Source organism: Chanos chanos, chromosome 4, assembly GCF_902362185.1.
Source record: "Chanos chanos chromosome 4, fChaCha1.1, whole genome shotgun sequence".
Lineage (NCBI taxonomy): Eukaryota > Metazoa > Chordata > Actinopteri > Gonorynchiformes > Chanidae > Chanos > Chanos chanos.
Genome location: NC_044498.1, coordinates 41,966,680 through 41,990,134, shown reverse-complemented (window position 1 = coordinate 41,990,134; position 23,455 = coordinate 41,966,680). Strand labels below are relative to the sequence as shown.

Sequence of the window (23,455 nt, the reverse complement as noted above, 5' to 3'; positions counted from 1 at the left end):
CCATTATCATAATATCACCACCAAAAATAAATTTACAATAATAATGTCTAAGTGTTTGTAATCATAAAGGAAACCTGGGAAGAAACGTGGAAGCAGGAGTGACAGTAGCTATGTAATAAGTGTAACTATGGCCTTTTTAGTGTTAATGGAAACATTTACAGTTCTGGTGCAAAACAATTCAAAGAGAATTCACTTTTTATGATCGTTTTAAGTTATATTCATATAAGATTACGTAGTTTACGTTTAGCATCTGACAAGAATAAATGTAACAGACAGTGTCATCATGACCCTTGGTGAAAAGTATTGTTTAACCGGATTAATTGACTAAACTAAGAATCCTTCAAACGGTTCTGAAATCGTTGAGCCCCAGGTCATGTGCTTTCATTTGTGACGTCAGTTTACTGGATAAAATGCGAACACACGCTATGAGAAAAGCCTTAGTCAATTGTATCTTTTGAGGGTACTTGCCTCACAGTGGAAGTATTACAGTAGCGTGGCGACAATTCATTTTACACGCAGTGGCGCCAAGTCATTTTACGTATCGTAGGTACATCCTGTGTGAGGCGGTTGGAAGTCAGACAGAGACTGAGAGGAGAAAGTGACAGATATATTGCGCTGGTTGTTCGCAGCAACGAACTAGAGCGCGCGCCAGTCGATATATTCAGCGTTCTTTCTGACCATGGAGAGCAGTAGCAATACGTCGGATTCCCTTTACCAATTTTCAAATTTGCTTGTGTTGAACAACAGCGTGTTCTGTAGGAACTTTAGCAACAATACGACTTTTCTGGATGCGAACGGCTCACGGTGTGACAGAACAGACGCCTTGAACAAGGGTTCAACTCCTGTGGTGATCGCTATTATCATTACCGCGCTTTATTCAATCGTATGTGTAGTGGGGTTGGTTGGAAATGTCCTCGTCATGTATGTCATAATCAGGTAAGATATGAAGCTTGTCGAGCACGTTTAAATTCCTTTACCTCTCCCAATCGAGGAAAAGCTTAGGAACTCCCAATGCATGTTATGAGTACCACTGCATAGTGACAGCTTACCTCAGTACGTTAGACAAGCAACTACCTGGACCCTACTGTTGAGAGAATTGTGCTCTGTTTGGATTTGATTGCGCTACGCTGTTTTTGGACATTGACTACTACCGATAACAGGAGTGCTTGGAGTGTCGACGTGCGTAAATAATAGCGCGTTTTTGTACATTATAGGAACGTCTCATGTAGCTTTGTGCGAATAGTGTGCTATTTCTTCCTGATTTTCGGGGAGAGGAAGTGTTAGTAGTCAACGTAAATTAAAATTTGACCTCCAGTGATGTTGTCATGTTGTATTATTCATCTTTAAATTTTGTATGATCATGCGTAATCGTACGCATGGCTGTTACAGACTTCTTAGTGATGCCAGTACAGCCGATTTAAAACGAAGAACAGGGAACGTAACGCAGTTTTAGATAGCAGTTATATTCCAGTTACGTGTGTTTTAATAGCTGGAATGCTTTTTGTAATCTCATAGGAAACGCATAAAAACTGTGATCGTTCAAAACGCAAATGTAGACAGATTTGAGACGAACGACTTAAGTTGTTTAGTATAGATCTAAGCATCATCTTGTACTTTTGGGAAAAATAATTACATGTGACTTTTTCTTGGCCAGTATGATGTATCTGACATGAACACCATAGCGTCGTGATAGTATTGAAACTTACGATGTACGACATTATAATACAAAACAGGTGGCTCGAGTAAGGATTTAGTTACTCGGTATCACGGTTCAACTCATGTTCCTTTTTACACAAAACTGAATGGTATTACTGATGGTCATACTATATATCATTCTTCAGAATTTTTTTTTTTAGTTGTTGGTGATTATCATAGAAAAAGTGTGCAAGTAATAATTGAATTGCTGAACCCGGAATTCACTGCAAAAAGCCCTTCAGAGCAAAATAATCTATTCTCAAAACTGTCCATATGCTGGCCCTGTCATATAAATGAAGTGTTTCTCATTTACTGTGGGGAGCCCAGAGCCCAGTGTCTCTACCAGCAGAGTGATGCTCTGACATTTGGAGTACTTTCAAATTAACAACATGAATCCATGAGGGAATTTGTCTATGATTTCTAAAGGCCTCTGACAAAAGTTGTCTCAGAAGAAACTCTTCTTAATGCACCCACTGTACTATCAAGATGTAGCTGCTAACAAGATATAGCTGTTTTTTATACTTTTTTTGGCACTTGAGCAGAGATTATACTAATGCTGTCTATGTAATCAGTGGTGCTCTTAAAATACATTAATGTCATATTTATCACTGTACTAATACAGTATTTACTATATCAATATGGTGGAGGCCGGGTGCATACTCACTGTTCCATATCTATCTTCAGTGTCACTAGGTCCATATTTAACGCCACGGTGTTCATGCTTTGGTAGCCCAGCTCTACTCATCCTAAGAGATATTGTTCAGGAGGAAACAGGTACAGAGTAAATTTGCAGAAGGAGCCATTACTGTATTTTTTGTATACTTAATCAATAACTTTCACTGTTAATGTCAAGCTTTAATACTAGCTTCCCACAATACCGAACGAAGGAGAGTTTATTTAGGAACAAACACACAGGTCCATGTTAGATGTTTTCAGCACACTCAGTGAAAGATAAGTGGCAGAAGACTCCCACTGCATGAACACTACCAAACAGCTCAAATGTTCATGAGCCCTTTCGCGAGCCCATAATGACAAGCAGTGTATCTGCACAATCATGTGGAAAATCAGTTTTTTTATTTCACAGAAGAGGAAACTGCAGGGAATTCAAATAGTTGTTAGTTGTGCCTTTCCAGTTTTGTTGTCATGGAGAAGCACAAGAGTTTACCCCCAAAATATCCAACACACACATGCATGCACACACGCACACGCACACGCACACACTCAGAAGAAATCTATGAAAAAGAGTTTCTGTCTTAGTGCTTGGGGTGCTTACTAGGTGGAGGGGGAAATACTGCTATGTGCAGAACATGGTTTAATTGCAGTATACAACAGAGTTGAACATGTTACAATAACCTATAAAATACTGCTTTTACAATGTACTTTATGTAAAATTTGTATTCTGAGAACACATAAAATACACTTCCTTAGAGGACTGCAGTTGTTTGCATGACAAAGACCAGATGCATCAAGGAAATAAGTCAATGAGTGAAATGGATGTTTGAAATCACAGAGCAGTTAATGCTGTAACAGTGTAAATATTACACCCTGGAACTTGCTAAAATCCTGGGTAACAACTTGTTGGTGATATGTTAATGACAAATTATACAACTGTCCTTCTGAGATAGCACACCCCAAAGGAAAGGCTGGAATGTAACTCTGTGATTTTGAAATTGAGTCATTTTTACTCTCAAAAATATCTTGGCAGAAATAACATCATATTTTTTGGGCCTTCCAAGTGCAAATGACGGACTATGTCATTCAAATACATGTCACAGGAAACTCTTGGTTAATGACTTTATTTTCGATTGAGATTTTCCGTCTGTCGGTTGAAACGAAAAGGCAAAGAGGTTAATTACTGCTGAAATCTTTTGTTTACAAAGAACAGTGTATGTCATGTACACCAAGAGGAAATTGCATGACAAAGACCAGATGCATCAAGTAAACAAGTCAATGAGTGAAATGGGAGAGATGTTTGAAATCACTTACTTAATTGCCTACAGTGGAGCAAAGTCAGCAAGGTTCACAGAGCAGTTAAAGCTGTAACAGTGTAAATATTACACCCTGGGACTTGCTAAAATGCTGGGTAACAACTTGTTGGTGATATGTTAATGACAGATTACACAACTTTCCCTCTCAGCAGGGCCAGCTGCAGGGTGCAGTGAGTGAGGGGGCATTTGGGATTTGCAAGGGGGCAAACATGTACATTATGATTACGCAACAGTTGCAGGTAAAACTGGGGGGTAAAAATTTCATCTGAGGGGGCAGTGCCCCCTTTTGCCCCCCCCCCCCCCCCTTGACGCCTGCCCTGCTTCTGAGATAGCACATCCCAAAGGAAAGGCTGGAATGTAATTCTGTGATTTTGAAAATGAAACAATTTTACTCTCAAAAGTATCTTGGGGGGGAAATAACATATTTTTTGGGCCTTCCAAGTTCAAATACATGTCACAGGAAACTCTCGGTTAATGACTTTATTTTCGATTGAGATTTTCCATCTGTTGGTTGAAACGAAAAGGCAAAGAGGTTAGTTACTGCTGAAATCTTTTGTTTACAAAGAACAGTGCATGCCATGTGCACCAAGAGGAAATATGGCAAAAAATCAATGCACAATATGACATACAGTGCACAGTCAATGAAGTGCCTACCTTGGCATGATGTCACTCCCCTCATCTCTTCTCTTGTTTCTATTAGTGCCACTTGTGTCAGGGAAGATGAAATTATTTGGGCATTTAGATATGGCTTATAAATAACAATAATCTTTGACAGTGTGGTAAACACATTTCAGATAAGTATGAACCAGGTAAGATAGACGTGTTGAATCTCTCAGTGTGACTTGCGTTTTTTTCCTTTGGGTCCGGTTTAACAAACATCTTTCTGACTCCCATGTTCTTTTATCTATTTGGACCTAGTAGTGTTTTAGGTAGCTCTGTTTAGACACTAGTTCTCACAGCTCCTAATGCTGCAGAAATGGTTTCTGTGAGACACGGCACAAACTGTGGAGCTGTAGCCGTAATTGTTAATTGAACTTTGCGCATGTTTGACAAATATGATGGTCCATTTTAACATGGAATGTACTCACTTGAAGATAGGAAGAGTGCATAAGGGGTCGAGCTGCCGGCAAACATGCAAACAGCATGTAGTAAGACACTGATCTGTCTGTTTTCTTTAACCATTCGTGTGGTTCTTTAGCCCACAATAAGATTTTATCCTGAATCTTACTGCACATATATTCCAAAGTGGAAACCATGCAAACACCGGCTTGTAATATTAAACAAATGTGTAAGATTAGGAGTTAAAAGGAAAAAATCACGGTACAAACTGTTTTAATCGTATTATTTATGCAAGGGAACAAATCTCTAAAGGGATAAAGAAAGGTCTCATTTGTAACTACAGCGAGCGTTTTGAAATCAATCTGTCAATGTTACATGCAATGATACATCATTGATTTGAAGTCTGTATTCCCCTGATCATTGTTTACATTAATCAGTTCACTGGGCACATGTCTGAGCACAGCATGCACAACAGGTGTGCTGAATGCAATCATTCCGCTGGATGGACGTGTCAGATCTGTGTTGTTTCTATTTCATTCCATATTTTGTGGACCAAGTGAGTATAGCTATACCGTTTTATTCAGATGATGTGGATTTGAGCACAATTTGCCACATATTCCCTAAGAGCCCCTCACTGACCACAGACCTGCTAATTGCACCATCCATCAAAAGCAAGACTTGCTTGCCGGGGATATTTGTACAAAGCAAATAGAAACCCTGAGGCTCCTCTGCTGGATCGTTCATACTGTACCTCCCAGCCTGACTGTCTGCAAGCGTTGCCCACAACTCTTTGTCATCTTGGCTAACTTAATTCAGTTCAACCTTTATGTTTCTGGTGGGTTTTTGTTGCACTGATAATGTAATAAATACATTCAAGTGGATAACTGCGGACAGACTGCCTGAAGAACAGGTCGTGACTACGGGCGGCATCGAGAATGTTTTACCAAGGGGGAGGGGTCCATGCTTAAAAGGACTGAGGAGAGGCAGTTTTCCTTACATGATTACCAGCACAGCACAGAGAGAGGGTTGAAGGGTTGGTGGCTACATATGAGGCACCCATGTTAGGGTTGGGAATAGGGCTATCTGTCAAATATATTTTGCGATGCAGGTTTCAGATCCTGTTTCTTTTAATGACACATACTTAAAACAGTGTTTGTTTGAGTTTTTTTTTTTTTTTTTTTAATAACAAAGTATGTTTTATGGCACCCACCATGTTGTCACATTCGAAGTCATAGATGTCAGAACAGTGGGCAGGGTGTTTATAATGTTATCTGTGTAATTGTAATAATTAATATAAGCAAACTCGTGGGAGTGAAACCCCCTGTCTTCAGTAACCATGAACACAACACAAGTTTTGATATGCTTCAGATTCAGTGTAGCTCCTCCACCCATTTTCTTAATGTTACAGAGATCGTCTTTGTGCACCACGAATGCTTTTGAATAAGAAACTAAGATGGAGCACCGAGGCATATTAACATGACACTCAAGATGGTATTGTCTCTGACATTTCAGAGAAGCGCAGGAACCCGAAAGACATAAATGGTGATCCATCAGCACTTGCAATTTTTTTCACGGGCTTTGAAAAATAACAAGACAAAGCCTGACAGCGTTGCGAATTTCTGCCAAGCTCTGACATGGACAAATAGGTGTGGGATAAAAGGCTGGATGAGCTTAATGGATTGGGCCTGGGTACCAACACTGGGACAAAGGCTTGGTAGCTCTGCCACAGTTTTGAGTTGAACGCTATGTACGCTACACATTAGCTCCAATTTGGCTTTGGTCAGTCTTTGTCAAAACATGTATTCGTTTTGTCTTGCTCTATTAAAGGTGTATTATTATCTTTTACCTAGGATTGTGCGTGTGGTGTAACTGAGTGGACGATTGTGACAGCTTTAATGACAACGTTGACGGGTAACCATTTTAAATAACGACACGTGGTATCGTTACTTAGATCACAAGCGACATAGATTGTATTGGAATATATACGAATCCACGTGAATGACAAAAAGTAGATCCAATCTCTTGGCTTTTCTGAGCGGAAACGTATTCTTTCTCATATCGAAGCAGCAGTGCACTGATCTGAAAAAGGTCAGAGCAGTCGGTCATTGTTTTGCAGTCATCGTGTGCCTCCTTTTTCTCCTGAAATGGCATGTTCAGGCAGCTGCCCTGAAACTGAGGACCCTCCTGCCTCATTCAAATCCCTGGGTAGTGGTTTGGGTTTTGCAGTCATTTACAAGAACAGAAATCCTGCAGTCATTTTCTTGATAAAGAACCTTAAAAGATACTGATGTTTAAATTTCCTCCACTCATAGTCATGGAAAATAGCCTTAACATATCCATGGCTCATGTTTAATTTTCTTACGCTCATTTTCTAAGAGAAGAATCTTAAAAGGCACAGAGGATTAGGTTTCTCTCATTCTTGGTTTTTTTTTTTTTTTTTTGAAGAGCTTTGTTGCTTATTGTTTTAAAATTCTTCTTCTTATGTTAAATTTCATTATGTTTAAGAAGAAAGAAAATCCCATGTGTTGAGTTGATTCAGCTTTCTTTCAATCCAAACTGTTGTACAAACTGAATTGTGGCCCAGAAACCAAAGAAAAAACTAAACCATGAGGGTGAACTGTTACAGCTTTACTGCTACCCCTGTCATTCTAAGGGCTTTTAAATTGGAGCTGCAAGAAAAACACATAGGAGAAAAATGTGCTTTTGACTGAGATTTGATTGTTCTCCTCCCGCATAGCTTCAAATTTTAACAATGGTTTATATTCATGTCAATGCAATTGACAGCTTTGGAATACCAAGTGAATAGAGAATTGTCTTTCCTTTAATCATGACTCACAATTTTTTTTTCCAAACCCCAATAACTTGCCTCAGAATAATACACTTTGTGCAGAATATAGTTTCCACTGTCAATGTCATTCATGGAAGCTTTGTAACATACTAAAGAATTGTCCCTTAATGTACAAATACTGTGTAGCGACCTTGCTCAAGTTATTCCTAGCCCATAATTAGAGTTGAAAAACTCAAAAAAAAAAAAAAAAAACAGAAAAAAGGATGCATCAACAAGCAGACTGCACATAAGTAGATGACACAAAAAGGACAGAACATCTTCTGGTGTTCCCTAGCAACAAGCCATTTCCAGAGTTTTGTGATGGCAATAAAACCTGGTTTGTGCGGTTATAGATTAAGTCAGCAGCATTGTGTTGTTCACAAGTGTTTTGATTTGTTCTCCCCTGACATATGTTGTTATTTGATAAATCACAAATCTCTTGGTAAGAAATGTTGTTTAATGCCCATGTATTGGTCATAATAATGAGATATGAATTTAGTGTGTGATTATGTGCATTCATAAAGTGTCTAAATAATTTTGGTGATTTGAGTTGGAATGAGAGACCAAAGTGATAACAAACTGTATTTCTAAAAAGATGAAAGGGACTCGTTGAGCCATTGACATGGCTGCCAGTTGATGATTTAAACAACAGCAGAGGAAACAGGCATGTTGCTGTCTTTTCTCACCTGTCACTGAATATGAACATTTGCCAAAAAATGTACAGGGTCTTGAAGCCCTTTAGTCATAGTGTTATGTAAGAACACAGAATATCTAATGTGAAGGGCCACTGGGTTCTACTACCTCCATCTCCAGTCCGGGTATCTCTGTAGTTATGACCATGAACCTTGTAAAGGCATGCCCAAACTCTGCACTCATTGTCTCCAGAGGAACCTGTTGTCTTTACCTCAAAGTCAGTGTGTGTCACTTCATTATCCTCATGGCAGCGCATGCTTATCTCTCCCACAAGTAAGCCAGTGCACATCCTTTGTCATCTTAATGAGAGACCTTTTGAGTACTACCAATTTTTCAAGATGATTCATTCCTCTCAAACATGTACTTTGAATGAAATGGTTCTCTCTCCTTGAGAATTCCTTGGCGATACTGGGCAGCTCTCCACTCTATCCTTAGGGATACATGTTGCTAATTGAAGGCCAGCATGGATTAGAGTGCAAACAGATGTGCTCGATGATTCAGCCCTCACGTAAATACGCAGGGATAATTCAGGAGCCTTCATACGTTCCATCTCGCATAATGCTGAAAGAACACAGTTCACCTTCCTGTTTTATTTCTTCGGTGACAATAGTTTATACATTACCTCAGTATTCATCATACACAAACAGCCCATGTGTAGACACTGTTATGCATATCGTCCAGATCTCTGTGTACATCCGCGTCATGTGTCTGGAGAGAACAGACAACATGCTTTATGTCTAGCAAGTGAGAGAAACAAACCTCTGCCTTTTGTCAGCCCCACTATTTGTGCAGTTCTTCCACATTGTCATCCATCACTTTTTCGTCCGGCATTACGCTAAGACTAACACACACGTGTTTCTTTTTTTTTAATGATTTTTTATGCATTTTATGTCAGAATGCTACATCAGGGTCAAGTAGACCACAATTCAGAATTACTAGAAACAATTCTAATTACCCCACATTGCTTTGATTCTCATTGGAGACCGATAGCTATATCTTGGCCTGATGTTTATGCCAAGTAGTCCTGGGCTGCTTACATGTTTTTCACTATTTTTGTGCATACAAAATTTAACAAAAAGAAATATTTCTCATATTGATATGCAAAATGCCATTATAAAAGAGTGAATATGTTATCTAAGCAATGAAATTGGTCTCATCAGTATATAATTGGCCAGAGAACCAAGGACTCCAGATACAATAGACTGCATTATCTATTTCACACACCTCGTCAGGGGAAATAATGTGCTTTAAGACAGACAAAAGTGACAAACTGACAAGGACAATTGTGAAAACAGTGAGGAAAATTAGCTAACATACTGAATTAAACATTATTTCGAAGAAAAGACACCTCTGATAGATGTGAAAGTCCATGTGTTCAAATTTCCTGTTTTTTTCTCCATCAGCTGCAAATGACTGTTGGAAAGCATTTTCATTATTTTGGCAGTGGTGTAATATCTCAGGTGTGGTACTGCCCCACAACAAGGAAACCTTGAAATGGAAAATGTCAATCTAAATTATGCAAATCATATTCTTTTTGGAATATATGCCACTCTTGATTAATTCATGAATAATTATTGCAAAGTCTGTCATACTTATAACATTTACAAAGTCATGGACAGATTTATAAGGAATTTGATAGAAGCTGAGAATATGAGTTGCTCAGTTCTAAAAGAAATTGCCCTGAAACCAGCTATAAAAATACACTAAAACTCTACTGCATTCTAATGCATAATAAATTCTCCCTCTCTCTTCCTCTCCCTCTCTCTCTCTCTCTCTCTCTCTCTCTCTCTCCCCTTTTTAGGAGATGAAAAGAAATCTCAGATCAATGTGTGCATGGAACATGAAAGAGTACCTTTTCTTTTCAGTGAACTGTGAAAGACACACACACAACCGTAATCACATTTGTCTTTGCAAATATTGTGTTATAGTCTAAAGACAGGATATTTCCAGGAGCAAGTGTGCTTTTTCTTTTTGATTTCTTGGAATGACTTCCTGGTTCAGTGTCTCGAATGACTCCCATAAATGTCTTCTGTTGTGTGAAACAGTTTTGAATATTCAAAGAATTTCAAAGAATTAAGAAGGCTGAAAGGGCCTGAGTCAGCCTTAGATAAAAAGATGCTTTGTGGATGACAGAGGAACTTTTCAGACAGAAGATATGCTTGGAAAAGTTGATTTTGATGGGCTGTACACAATACATTAAAATGAAGAGAATGTCAGAAAAATTGGTCTGCACCCAACGAGAATGGTGAACCGTAAAACAGACAGTGTGGTATTCTGCTTTCCAAACTATGTACAATTTTACAATCTTAATTGTAGAGTCAGATCCCAGCATATAGAACACACAGACTAGGTTATGTTGTTAAGAAGTGTTTGAATTAACATGACACAGTATAAACATATTGGAGAATTTTTAAAACAAGATCCCAGTAAAGAGCACAGTTTACATTACATTACAGTGATTAACAATTCTATCTGGCATGGTTAAACTAGATATAAATGAATCAAAACGGTTTCATTTTCAAATGAAACCAAATAACTGGTAAACATATATAAATGTTCTAAGTGAAGCTTATCAGTGTATTCGTTTCAGTGCTGGTGCATTCAGAGGAAAGGACAAAAATGACATTACAAAGCAAATATGGTCGGTAGGATTGAGATACACAGAGCTTCATTTTTATTTTATTGATCTCTGGCAATGCATGTCATTTGGCATGGTTTCCATCCTGGTGAAACAGAACTTTGTTTATCTGGTCAAGAGAAATAGTTTTCCACTGCTGGCTTCTGCACTACTTCAGTCTCACAATATTTCAACTGACTACAAGTGTGCTACGGTTCCTATCCTGGGTTTTTTTATTTGTACTGATGCAACAGGACATCAAGGAAGTTACAAAACTTCCATAACGAAAGTGTAATCTCCCATAATGAACATCACCTGAAATCCTATCTGCATCTTCGGAATTAAATGTTTGTGCTTTTGAATGATTTCTTTTTAGGTGTTATTGTACATTTCAAATGAGCAACTATATTATTAACCTCTTTGCATACCTTTTCAGTATCAAATCACACCATAAATGAGTAACATAGACAATGTGTGTATTTATGACATTGTGATTACACACTTGTACTGTTAAGATTTGAGAGCTAAAATATAGTTTGGTTGTCATTTTAGTTAGTCTAATGTAGATATTTAACTGTCATATAAGAAGAATCTCTCATAGACTGTGAAAAGGGTGCAGTCACATGGCATGCCTGGAGGGCATATCAGCAGTGGGTGCCACAGCCCTCCCCATAACTTCTGTGCACGTATTATGGAATAATGGCACAGAAAGAGATCAAATTTCACTCACACAGAGAGGGACATTGCTGAGAATTTAATTTGAAAACCTAGATAATTCCCTACTTGTTCATTATGAATGAGAAGTATTAGGGAGCTTGGTATGTTGATGTCAATACCACTGGGGGGCTTGTATAATAGGTCTACAAATAGTTATTAGTGAAGTCCATTAATGTTAATTATTTTCAAACAAATAATGTAATAAGCACCCAAAGAGGATTGCTAAGAGTAAACATCAGAAATGTGTTTGTACTGTAATGTTTCATGTCTGTGTCCTTTGATAATACATTAGGAAGATAATGCACATGTTGACTCTTGAAATTAACTGCAGTCCTGTGCAAACTATTACTGCTGACAGTATCTAGTGTGTTTTTGTCCTTTTTGGGATATGAGACTTAATGCTATTATAATTGATGATGTGGACGAAAGTAGTAATGTCACTGTTTTTGATGTGCGTTTCTAATGTAGTGCCTTATGATCCATCTACATAATAAACTGAACTCTCTTTACAAAAGCTCCTTATCAGAGTTTCATCCATTTATAATAACACTCAGAGAAATATCTTCTGTGCTCTTCCACTTAATCCTTCACCGACATCAAACTGTTTTAAAACCAGTAACTTTCCATTCAATCAAATAGTGCTCACAATCTCTTCTCACGTAAAGCCCTCACGTCAAATAAAGCACGCTTAGCTTTAGTATGAAAAACAGCTCTCCCACTGTTTTTCTGTTATATCCCCCCACAGATATACGAAAATGAAAACTGCAACCAACATCTACATCTTCAACCTCGCTCTGGCTGATGCGTTGGCAACGAGTACTCTTCCCTTCCAGAGTGTCAACTATCTGATGGGCACCTGGCCTTTTGGACAATTCCTCTGCAAGATTGTGATGTCCATCGACTATTACAACATGTTCACCAGCATCTTCACTTTGACAACCATGAGCATCGACCGCTACATTGCAGTGTGCCACCCCGTCAAGGCCTTGGACTTCAGAACGCCACGCAACGCCAAAATCGTCAACGTCTGCAACTGGATCCTGTCATCTGCTATTGGCCTGCCAGTCATGGTCATGGCCCGCACTACTTTTGATCACCATGGCAGCTGTACGTTCCTCCTCATTTTCCTCTCTACCTTATAGTCCTCTCGTACCTCATAAACATGTATAATAACTTTATGAGGCCTGTCTACAATTACATAACATGCATGCCTACCACTGAATTACCTCATTTCTTTCCTTTCTCTTAGAACTCAGCTAGGGAACTCCACGTCTCATTTGAAAACTGCCTTTAATCTTAATGATGTGATTGATGTATTCTCAATCTAGCACTTAATGTATTTTCATTTAAGGCCTCTGTTATTTGTATTGCTTAACCTCAGTTTTCTGGAGAAGATCTGGAAATATGCTGGTAGTCTAATAATGAGAGATTGTCCAGTATGAAAGCAGGTGTTTTTTAGTTTTATATATGTGTATTACGCCAGCTTACCCTTACAAAATAGGGTTGACAACTTCTCTTCTTTTGTCCTTTATCTGTTACAGCTGGGTATGTGCAGGTCCTTTGCATTTGTTTTGTGACATAATCATAAAGTGTTTTAAGAATCAATGCACATAATGAGTAGGATTTTCCAGAAACTGTGAATAGTTTTATACGATGGAATATACTATGGATGCTATGGTTATGTAACATTTGCCATGTGATTCCTCATTAGGGTCTCACTGAGTGTTAGAATTTGGTTAACATGACAAACTGTGTCAAGATACTTTTTACCTTGACAAACCTTTAATGAATGGTGCAACTCATTAGTTTTTCTGGTGGTCAAGAAATAAATTACTTAACAAATCTTAATAAATTAATTATATTAGATTTTAATTATTTAATTTAGATTTTAGATTTATAATAAATTACTTTATAAATTATAAATGACTAAACCTGTGGCCTCATAAGCAGTGCCTGCAGGACACAATTAGTGGCAGTGGACCTCTGTGTAGTTTGACAAGGAGCTATTGATTTTTTACTAATTTGTTACTCACAGTGTGTGTGTGTGTGTTTGTGTGTGTGTGTGTGTGTGTGTGTGTGTGTGTGTGTGTGTGTGTGGGCATGAATATGCATGTATGTACTTCTCTTTTGTTCCCTTGTCTGACCTTCCACACAGTGGTCATTATCGACTGCACGCTCCTCTTCCCCCATCCTTCCTGGTACTGGGAGAACCTGCTCAAGATCTGTGTGTTCATCTTTGCTTTCATCATGCCCGTGCTTATCATCACTGTCTGCTATGGCCTGATGATCCTGCGTCTGAAGAGCGTACGAATGCTCTCCGGTTCCAAGGAGAAAGACCGCAACCTGCGGCGCATCACGCGTATGGTCCTGGTGGTGGTTGCCGTCTTCATCATCTGCTGGACGCCCATTCACATATATGTCATCATCAAGGCTCTGGTCACCATCCCCCACTCCCTGCTGCAGTCCGTCACTTGGCACTTCTGCATTGCCCTGGGCTACACCAACAGTTGCCTGAACCCCGTTCTTTATGCCTTCCTGGATGAAAACTTCAAACGCTGTTTCCGTGAGTTCTGCATCCCTAGTCCCTCAGTCCTGGAACTCCAGAACTCCTCACGTACTCGCCACCCACAACGCGAAGCCCAGTCCAGCGGCCACACAGTGGACCGAACCAATCAGCAGGTATGACTAGCCCTGGAGATGTCATCACTGGATTCCCGCAGCCAGCCCAGTGTTGACATGAACTCAGAAGTGACACAGGTCACCACTGGCCTCTGATCATCCTGGCACCACCCCTGTCATCATCACTATGTGTATGCTAAGATGCTAGCTGATAATGCCGCAAGTTAGCTTTACCAGAGAATGCATATATCACGCAAGGCCTCTTGTGAAAGCCTCATGGATGTTTTGAATGTAGAATGACCCAATTTGGATACTCTGTGAGTTTTGTAGGATGGAACTTGACACCAACCAAATTACCCATGTTTGCTATGTACAGTGAATAATATTGTCACTTGCCTTATATGAAGCAACCTACAATATGTTGGTCAGTCGGTAATAGTGTTTATGATTCACAACTCAATTTTTTAATGCCATTTTAGCCACATGGTCGCCTTTATAACAATACCTGTTCTTTCAAGAAAACTTCTAATTTAAAAAATCTAGCCATGAGCCACTACGTCAACTACATCAGTTACTACGGGCACGGTAAATGTATTGTATACTGCACCGTGTTATTTAATTGTTGTACTATTTCTGAACAAAGAAGAAATCAGTCATTTGTCTTAAAACCCTTCTACCACAGTAGGTATATCATAGTGAGTGCTGTCACTCTCAAAGTGTACATATACTTTAAACTGTAAATATTTTGATAACTATTGTCATTTCAGTGCTTTATTTTCATGATTACCAAAATGTGCCATCAGAAAAACGTATCAGATTATAAGTCAAGTCAAATATTTATATAGGGGTTGTGTCTTTGATGTTGATGTTAGTGGTTATTTTTTGAGAGGTAGTACTTACATAGTTCACAACAAACAAGCCAAATGGCAATTCCAGCTCATGCACAATACTGTCAAACCCCAAAATCCTCTTTACTTTTAATCAACTATGTGCATATATTCTTCCAAGTCTCATTTGATCATTCTTGGAACTATATAACTTCAATGTTTAATTTAAATGACTTATTAGTGCTTTTGGAATAACTGTGAAATTTATAGTCCAATACATGTTTTTTGTGTATTATTTGAAGTGGTTTAAATTGTTTTGCTTTATTACATGGATACATCATGCAAATGCTGAGAACAGAAAAGGCAGATGTCACTCATAACAATGGACGCTTTTCACGCTTCAGTAGTGGCAAACAGTGCATTGTGCTTGTATTCTAACATGACTCATTATTGTACAATACAAAAGAGATGTAACTTTTTGCTCAAAGACAAATTTCCTCTCCTTTTTGCTCCAATTCAGATTTCTAGATATGCATGGGTTATGACGAGGTTGTTCAACTTGGACAATCTATTATCAGGCTAAATTGTATTTTTCCCCAAATCATGAGTGCTTGGGTGAATATGAAGCTACTTTTGAATGTTTCTCTCTAAACAGAATAAAAAAAATAAAGTGGCATTCTTTGTGAATGGTTGTTTCTTTGTGATTTCATAACACAGTTGTCACATTTTTCTCTCTTAATCCAGACTGCATCATTTAGTACTAAAATTTTTTACTCTCGCCTCTTTCCTTGAATCTTTTGACTTTATCTCTAGAGATATCTATATAAATATTTACCTCCCCTTATCCAATGGTGTATACAGATCTGTTGGTGAAGGAGTTTTCCATGTGCTCAGATCAAATGGGAATTGAATCCTTTCAAAGTGACATCTGCAGCTAGCTATTGCTTGTTCCCATCCCCCAAGTCCAAACTAGACACGCAAGATAGACATTATGTGCGGTACTATGGTTACATAAGCCTCTCAATTTATCTCATAAATCATTATCAAAAACTCTCTGATGCTTCCCTTCAAAGATCGACTGCATTATTTTCAAAAATCAAAAGTACTTTAGCTGAATTTTGACTGGAGATTTATTCTTTACTCCTTATTTCAGAAGAGTTTGCCTGGAAATGCAGCAGGACATTGTTGCAGCAGCTGTTTCTAGTTATTGCTCCAGTTCTTTATTACCCAACAGGGGACCTTTGCCAGCTGTAGAGCACCAATAATTTGATTCTGTAATACTGTTAAATCAAATAATCATGCTCTTTGTACTGCCCTTCTCTCTTCAGCACGCCCCCCCCCCCCAAGTTAGGGCCGCTGTGATGCCCAAGGGACAGACCGCTTGTGCTGTTACCAGGACAGCACGACCAGACACTATCTGACAAGGAATAGGTGCTCACACAGTCTCAGCACATATCTGTGGATGTCTTTTCTGAAGTAGAGGATGCACACTTTTTATGTGGCGATTGCTGTTAAGAATGTTAACAGTTGCCATGGTGAGAAGTAATTTAAGGAATCTGAGATGTGCTGCATGTAATTGAAACCAGCAAGAGCATTTCACCCATTGGTACTTGAAAAATGGTGCCTTATTTCCACACTAGACTGGACAAAGAGTGGATTTCAGTGTCAGGCAAAAAGGTTAATGGGTTTTTGTGGTGTCAGTGTCACTAATATCAGTCTGACCTGTAGGTCAGTCGAATCTGATACAATTAAATTTTAAGTAGTGACTCTTTAATCTCGTCGCCTGCTCAGGCATGTCTCTCGTGTCAAGAGGGAGACTCCTCCAGAAATGTGTTAGTGGGTGGATAATAATGAAGGCAATTTAGGGTGTAGGCTGAGATGTAGAATTCCAGCAAAGTTAGTTAATTGTAAAATGTCATGGAGGATGTTAAGACTAGTTTGTTTAATCATGACAGGAGGATTATATTTAGAAATGACTGTCTATCTGTACATATCGATGCCACTGGAGAAAACAGTGAAGGATCAGATATCTTCTTAATCACCTTAACTGTCAAGAGCTCTGGGATGAGGATTAAGTCTATTCAGCCCTAACTTACAATTTGGTATCAACTGATATCTTTCACTTTTTTTTTCCAGAAAGAAATATGCTGCTGATGATCCTCTTTCTCAGCCTAATGTCTTAATTCAACCATCCTACCTATATTAAAAAACCTGAAAAATTAAGATGTGCTAAATTTTTAGATGTTCCAAAAGTAAACACTCCCTCTGAATTGCATGTTTGGATGTTTCATTTCTGATATTTCTCAGTTATCTCGTACACGTCTCATATAATAATTTCATTTCTTTTATTACTTTTCACTGCTCCAAGGAGAGGTGTAAGAGAATTGATTTTAAAATTAGATATCCACATCCTTCCCCGCCTGAGACAATGCGAAGAAATACTGAACAATAGGCTTTCCCCTCCTGTGGGATTGTTTACTGGTAATGTATTTTCTCACAGCCGTGAACAGTGAGTTGGCCCATAGCCAAGTCCTGGTGATGAATTAGTCACATTTTTCAGTTTAGGGCAAACCTTCACGGAACTGCTCCTAATCATGAAATAATGAGGACTTCATATCACTTCAAATATCGTACTTAAATGGAATTTCTGGAGCATTCATCACCTTCAGGTAGATATTCAGTTTTAGGTTTTAGCAAATAAAATAAATGAAAAAAGAACAATTTCATTACACAAAAAAAATATTATTGACATTTATTCTTAAAATATGTACTATTTAGACAAGGAACAGATTGTATCTGAATTATATTTTAAATTGTATTACACATTCTATTTATTTCATCCTTTGTTTTACAGAATGACAAGGAGTAAAATAAATGTGCAGATTTGTTCTGATGACTATATAGTACAACTATTAAAATAGGTTGCTGACAAACAGAATAACAAATCAGTAATTCAAAGAGGCTAAGTTGATAGACAAATTATTCTCTCTCTCTCTCTCTCTCTCTCTCTCTCTCTCTCTCTCTATCTATCTATCTATCTATCTATCAAAAAGGAAAAGTTGATGATACACAAAGCAAAGTTTGCAACATGTAATGGTTAATTTGAAGATATATTGTGAGTTTTCAAACAAACTCAGTGTGGGGGGATTCATTCTGTGTCAGCCACAGAACACATTTTTTGTCACTGAGAGGGAGGTAAGATAGGTGATGCCCTTCATGAGACAGATTTAAAGCTGAGCCCTGGATCACTGTTTTCATCAGGCAGCAAATATGAAAGTAAAAAATGCAAAAGAAACTTACAGAATGCCGTCCCCACCCTGCTATGCACACACACACACACACACACACTCACAAGCATACTCACTCGCATATACAAGATGGTGTGTGACTTGGAGTGAGACTCTCGTGATGAGGAAAATCAGATTTGCATTCCAACAATGTGCCCTGGAGACAAAACAAACTTAATGAATTGTGACCACTGGATAGACACAGGCAGCTGCACACTGCAGTGGTGACAATATACTTGATGAAAGTACTTGATATGCACGCATCATTTGGTTCTCTTTAATTATTTCAACCCAGTCTTACAGAGCCAAAATCACCTTGGAAATCCTTCAGTAGAAACTGAAGTGTTACCTCACAGTGCCACATAAGCCCAAGAGAGTCTCCAAATAATGGATGGAAGTAACCTTAAATTTTGCAAACACACACACACATATATATATATATATATATATAAAACTCTGTCTTAACAGACTGAGGAAATGTGATTGTTTTAAACAGTGATGGTTTTGCTTTGCTCAATATTTAGGTTTAAACTAACTAAGGCTCGGGTGTCTCTAAACATAAACTTTCATTATAAATATTTGCTCAAGTTGAATGTCCTCCACCGGTGTGTCAGGGCAAATTGTTTTTAGCTATGCCAATCATTTTACGATTAAGCAAGGATGAGTCAGATTACTGTGATGGCAGTAGTGAATTCACCATGGGGCAACTGTAATTAAACATCATAAATCAGTTACTGCTTTTGGCTGCACCCGCACTGTTTTGCTGATGGATCTTCTTATGCACAAAGTCAGTGACTATTTGGTACTTGGCAACAATGATGCCACAGTTTGACATCAAATTCAACACTGGTCAGATCTGTCTGTCCCGATGTTACGTAAGATCTCTTCGTAAATTCAGACTGATCCTAAATTAGATATAGCCTGCACTTGATTGTTTGTCTAAAGTACAAAGAGCTTAAATAAAATTGTCTCGATCCATGTGGACAGGTAGTTTGACTGTTAATTTGTAATACCATTTTAAATGTTTCAATACCATCTTCAAATGGAAGTTTTTCACGATACTTTCATCACAGTGTGTCATGACTTCTGTACTCACCGAGGAAAGGGGAAGCTTCTAGTGGTGACAAGGTTTCCCATCCGAGAGGCATTAAACGTGACTATTTCCGCTTGTTCTTCCTGTTACTTTCCGTGCTCTGTTTAGCGAGTGGCTTGTCCGTTTTAGCTAAAGTGAACAACAGAAGTCATATACGTATATTTGCATTGCTAACCAGGTATGTGGTCTTAGAAAACCAGTACATAATCATGCACTCCTAGAGGCGCAATTGATTTCTTTTTTTGTACGTTTGTGGATTAGTAAACTGGGTTGTACTAATATTTAGCGGTGATGGCTAACTACATAGCCAGGTTAGGGATAAGTAACCTAGCGTTCCCTAGTTAAAGATATATGCGTCATGTAACCCAGGCAAAAGTGAGAGCTCATTATGTATGGCTCGAGTAGCATAGGAAGACTTTAATTATAACATAGAGGAAGTGGAGGAAGTTTAAATGCAGTTCCTTTGAGTGCTATCTATACAAATCATTATCGTTTGGCTAAAAAGGTTACGCCAACAAAGGCGACGCTAGTAAAAAGTAATAACTGTAAACGTCTGATTATACTCTTTTGTTGAACGTCGTGTTCACCATAGCGTTGCACCCACGCCTGTGTAGTTGCCATGAACGCTAACCTTTCAAAGTTTTACTTTGGCTTTATTGAACAGTGATATAGTTGGTCATTGACTTTCATTTATTGAACATGCTGTCTATGCTTGCCTCGGATGACTCAAATTTTCTTACGAGGAATGGTCTGGTATCTGTTGTAAAGACCAAAGGTGATTCTTTTCTTATCTTTGTAACGGCCGTGATCATGTGTATTACCAAGCGACCTAGTCAAATCTCATAATAGAGAGGCTTCCAATGAATCGGGGAGTTCATTTGTTCAGTTCATCTCTGTTTATCTACCTTTGTCTCTTTGAGGACTGGCCAACGTAGCGGACGTATGTACAGTTAAAATACGATGCAATATACGCTCCAAATACATCATAGAAACACGTAACTTTGTTTATTTTGAATGCTATTATGTAGCTGATTCGTCCGGGTTTTCGTCCAGGTTTTAAAGATGTGCACTGCTGTGCGGGGAATTTGATGCTATGTCTTTGAAATGGTGTTTGAATCAATTTATGACCAGCAGCTCACATTTAATCTGCCGTACCTTATTCCGTGGTGATGGGGCAGAAAGTTAAAAGCTTTTCCCTTAACTGTATGGATTTCAAGCACAATCGTGAACTGTTTGACCAAATATAAGTAGAGAAGATGGTAGCAGATTTAGGACAAAAGAACACTTATTAATTTTGTTTAACAGATTGGTCATTTAACTTTGTTTGTTTTTTGTGTTTTTTACTTCATAAGAACCCACACTTGAATAACGGTACAAAAGATTTTCCTCAAACTCATTATCTGGGTAATTCTCAGGAAATCAGCAATTTACAGCAGTACTAGAGATTTCAGCATCAAAATCTTTATGTACTTCCAGGACATTACCAACATAAGTTTATTTCAGGAGGTAAGATTTTGGGAAGTAGGGTCGTTCCTTAGGCACTTTTCAATATAACATCTGTCACTGTATTTCAAACAAGGTCAGATTTTATCGATCGACTGAAGTTTGCAGTCTACATCACTCACACAGCTTCGCCATCACACCCTGTTGTCATCATCATTCAGCTTAAAACTGCAGTGATGGACAGTTAAATATCTGAGTCAGCCGGGCGCTAGTATGACCTTCCAGAGTCTCTGAAAACAGCAAGGCTAAAAGCTCACGGAGGTTCATCTTTGAGACACGATAAGGGGAAAAAATGACCCGCCGTAGAACAGAGCATCCCACTGCTGCACTGACTGATATTCTGAAATATTCTCTCACTTATTTATCACCCTCTCAATTACTGAGGAGACCTGCAGTGCTTCTCACAGATAAGGTACCCTTTCTGCATTCATATCAGCTGTCAACCCATCTCAAGCGTTCCCCTTAGGTAGGCGTCTCAGGAGGACAGATAGGAGTGTTGGCGTAGGTGGAAATGTGAAGCAGGCTAGCTGGTGGAAAATGAGTGAAAAGGAAGATATGGTAGTCTGAAAGCATGCAAAATTCAGCGAGGAGGATATGGACCAGAAACAGGGTTTTGCAGAGTTTTATCTGCAGCAGTGACTGACGACCCAGAATTAACTAAGGCAGCGGAGCGCATTTATTGGACCATTTAAAACAGTACCTTGAGTAACTCAGATCTATGGCTAATGAGGCCATCACAAGGGGATCATTAGAGAACCATGTCGTATGGAAATATCAAATGTTCACCCATGCGTTTTTTTTTTTTGTTTTTTTATTGTCATTGCAGTATGTAAGAAAATATTCACAATTTAATATGTATTTCAATTGATTGAAAATCATATGTATAGGCTAATGTATTTTTTAAAAATTCAAAGTTTGACAATTCATGTAATTTTATGCTCTGTAAGAAATTTTGTAAGAAAATGTGTTCTCCAAGGAAGAACAAACCTATCTCGTCTTTGAACAAGTTTCATAATTCATCTAGTAATAGGGAAGCAGTACTTTTCAGGTTTCATGTTATGCGGTTACCAACACAGTAGAACTATTAAGCCCCCAAGCAATGCCCATCCACATATACACTAACCAGCAAGTAGACTCAATACACAGCACATATGTAACAATAATCTCAACACACAGTGCTGCTAGTAATTACTATTTTGTCCCTGGGAACTTGTAAAATGTTAGCACATTTCTAGTCTATGCAGTTATTCAGAAACCAATTGAAGCCTTGAATACACTTTAAAATATTGAAGCAATGTCTGAGGTAGGCCTAGATCATACAAAACTTCACTGAAGACAAGATTTTTGACTGAACCATTGTTTAATTTTTCTCTTGTCTTTCAATTTCATCAGCCCAGATCTGTAATCTAAGATGACAGACCGCTACAATATCCACAGTCAACTAGAACACCTGCAGTCCAAGTATATCGGCACTGGCCATGCAGACACCACCAAATGGGAGTGGCTGGTGAACCAGCATCGAGACTCGTATTGCTCCTACATGGGCCACTTCGACCTGCTTAATTACTTCGCCATCGCTGAGAATGAAAGCAAGGCTCGTGTGCGTTTCAATCTGATGGAGAAGATGCTGCAGCCCTGCGGCCCACCCGCTGACAAACCAGAGGATGCATAGACATTGTGGACTACATTTGGACTCTGATTGGACACCTGTAGAGCTGCTTGATTACCTAAATCAATCTGTCAGTAGTATATAGGTCATGTTTGATTGGATCAGTGTGGGTTCTTTTTTTTTTTTTTTTTTCCCCCAAGCATATTTGTAGCTTGCCATTTGTGAGATACTCTCTGCACAGAACACATTTTATAAAACCTTGAAGTTTTTTAATTAAATGCTTTTTCTGATGAGAATCTTTTGTTCGTGCTCATTTATGCAGATGATCGTGGGGTTTTTTTTGGGAAAAGGTTTGCAAATCATTCACTTGACAGATTAGAGCTAACATACTGATATCTGAATGAACATGATATGAATTTAAGGCCTTTGCTCCCAAAATTCTGCTTTATGATTTTACCCATTAGAATTGGGCTAACTATGTACACATATTTCTCCTTTACATTTTAGAGGGCCTTCACTTTCCCTTGTATTTTTTTGGGTGGGTTATACCCCTATCAACTGGCAGATATTTATCTGCCAACGGCCCACTGGTTAGTGATCGTGCCAACTTGGAATGTACCTTACTCAACTCAGATGTGTTTAAGTAATGAAAGCGCACGAATAAATTTAAACCGCAATTTAGTATCCAATGTATTGTCAACGTTCCTCACAAGCACTTATTTACTAGCCTACTGCCAATGTAGAGGTACCCCACGGAATAACATGAACATGACTCACATTGTTTTGGATTTGTCTTGTGTTTGTGCAGAGAGCTGTGAGCATGCTGGAGAAAATCCTTGCCAGCTGTCCTCACAGTTAGAGTCATCGCTGCAGCAGAGAGGTTTCTGCCGCGTCAGGAACAACAACCACTTCAGGTCTTAC

General features: G+C 38.6%; 1 protein-coding gene across 5 annotated transcripts; it reads left to right on the top strand.

The window, feature by feature from the left end:
- The first annotated feature begins 667 nt into the window (after window positions 1–667).
- On the top strand, window positions 668–22,830 carry LOC115809083 (splicing factor 3B subunit 5). Of its 5 annotated transcripts, none has more exons than XM_030770580.1 (3): window positions 668–936; window positions 12,342–12,700; window positions 13,752–14,281. In XM_030770580.1, the coding sequence occupies exons 1-3, from the start codon at window positions 680–682 to the stop codon at window positions 14,279–14,281; spliced, it is 1,146 nt and encodes a 381-aa protein (XP_030626440.1). In that variant the 5' UTR covers window positions 668–679. The 5 variants fall into 5 exon arrangements, with proteins under 5 accessions (XP_030626440.1, XP_030626439.1, XP_030626441.1 ...); XM_030770579.1 differs by having other exon boundaries at window positions 12,342–12,703; XM_030770581.1 differs by lacking the exon at window positions 668–936 and adding an exon at window positions 22,363–22,830 and having other exon boundaries at window positions 12,342–12,703; window positions 13,752–14,271.
- The last annotated feature ends 625 nt before the right edge of the window (window positions 22,831–23,455 follow it).

Bases quoted from the DNA above. Each gene is read 5' to 3' on its own strand.
- LOC115809083 (XM_030770579.1), top strand. From the start codon at position 680: ATGGAGAGCAGTAGCAATACGTCGGATTCCCTTTACCAATTTTCAAAT. The intron at 937-12,341 runs GTAAGATATGAA...ATCCCCCCACAG, and splicing joins GTCATGTATGTCATAATCAG to ATATACGAAAATGAAAACTG. The intron at 12,704-13,751 runs GTACGTTCCTCC...CCTTCCACACAG, and splicing joins TTTTGATCACCATGGCAGCT to TGGTCATTATCGACTGCACG.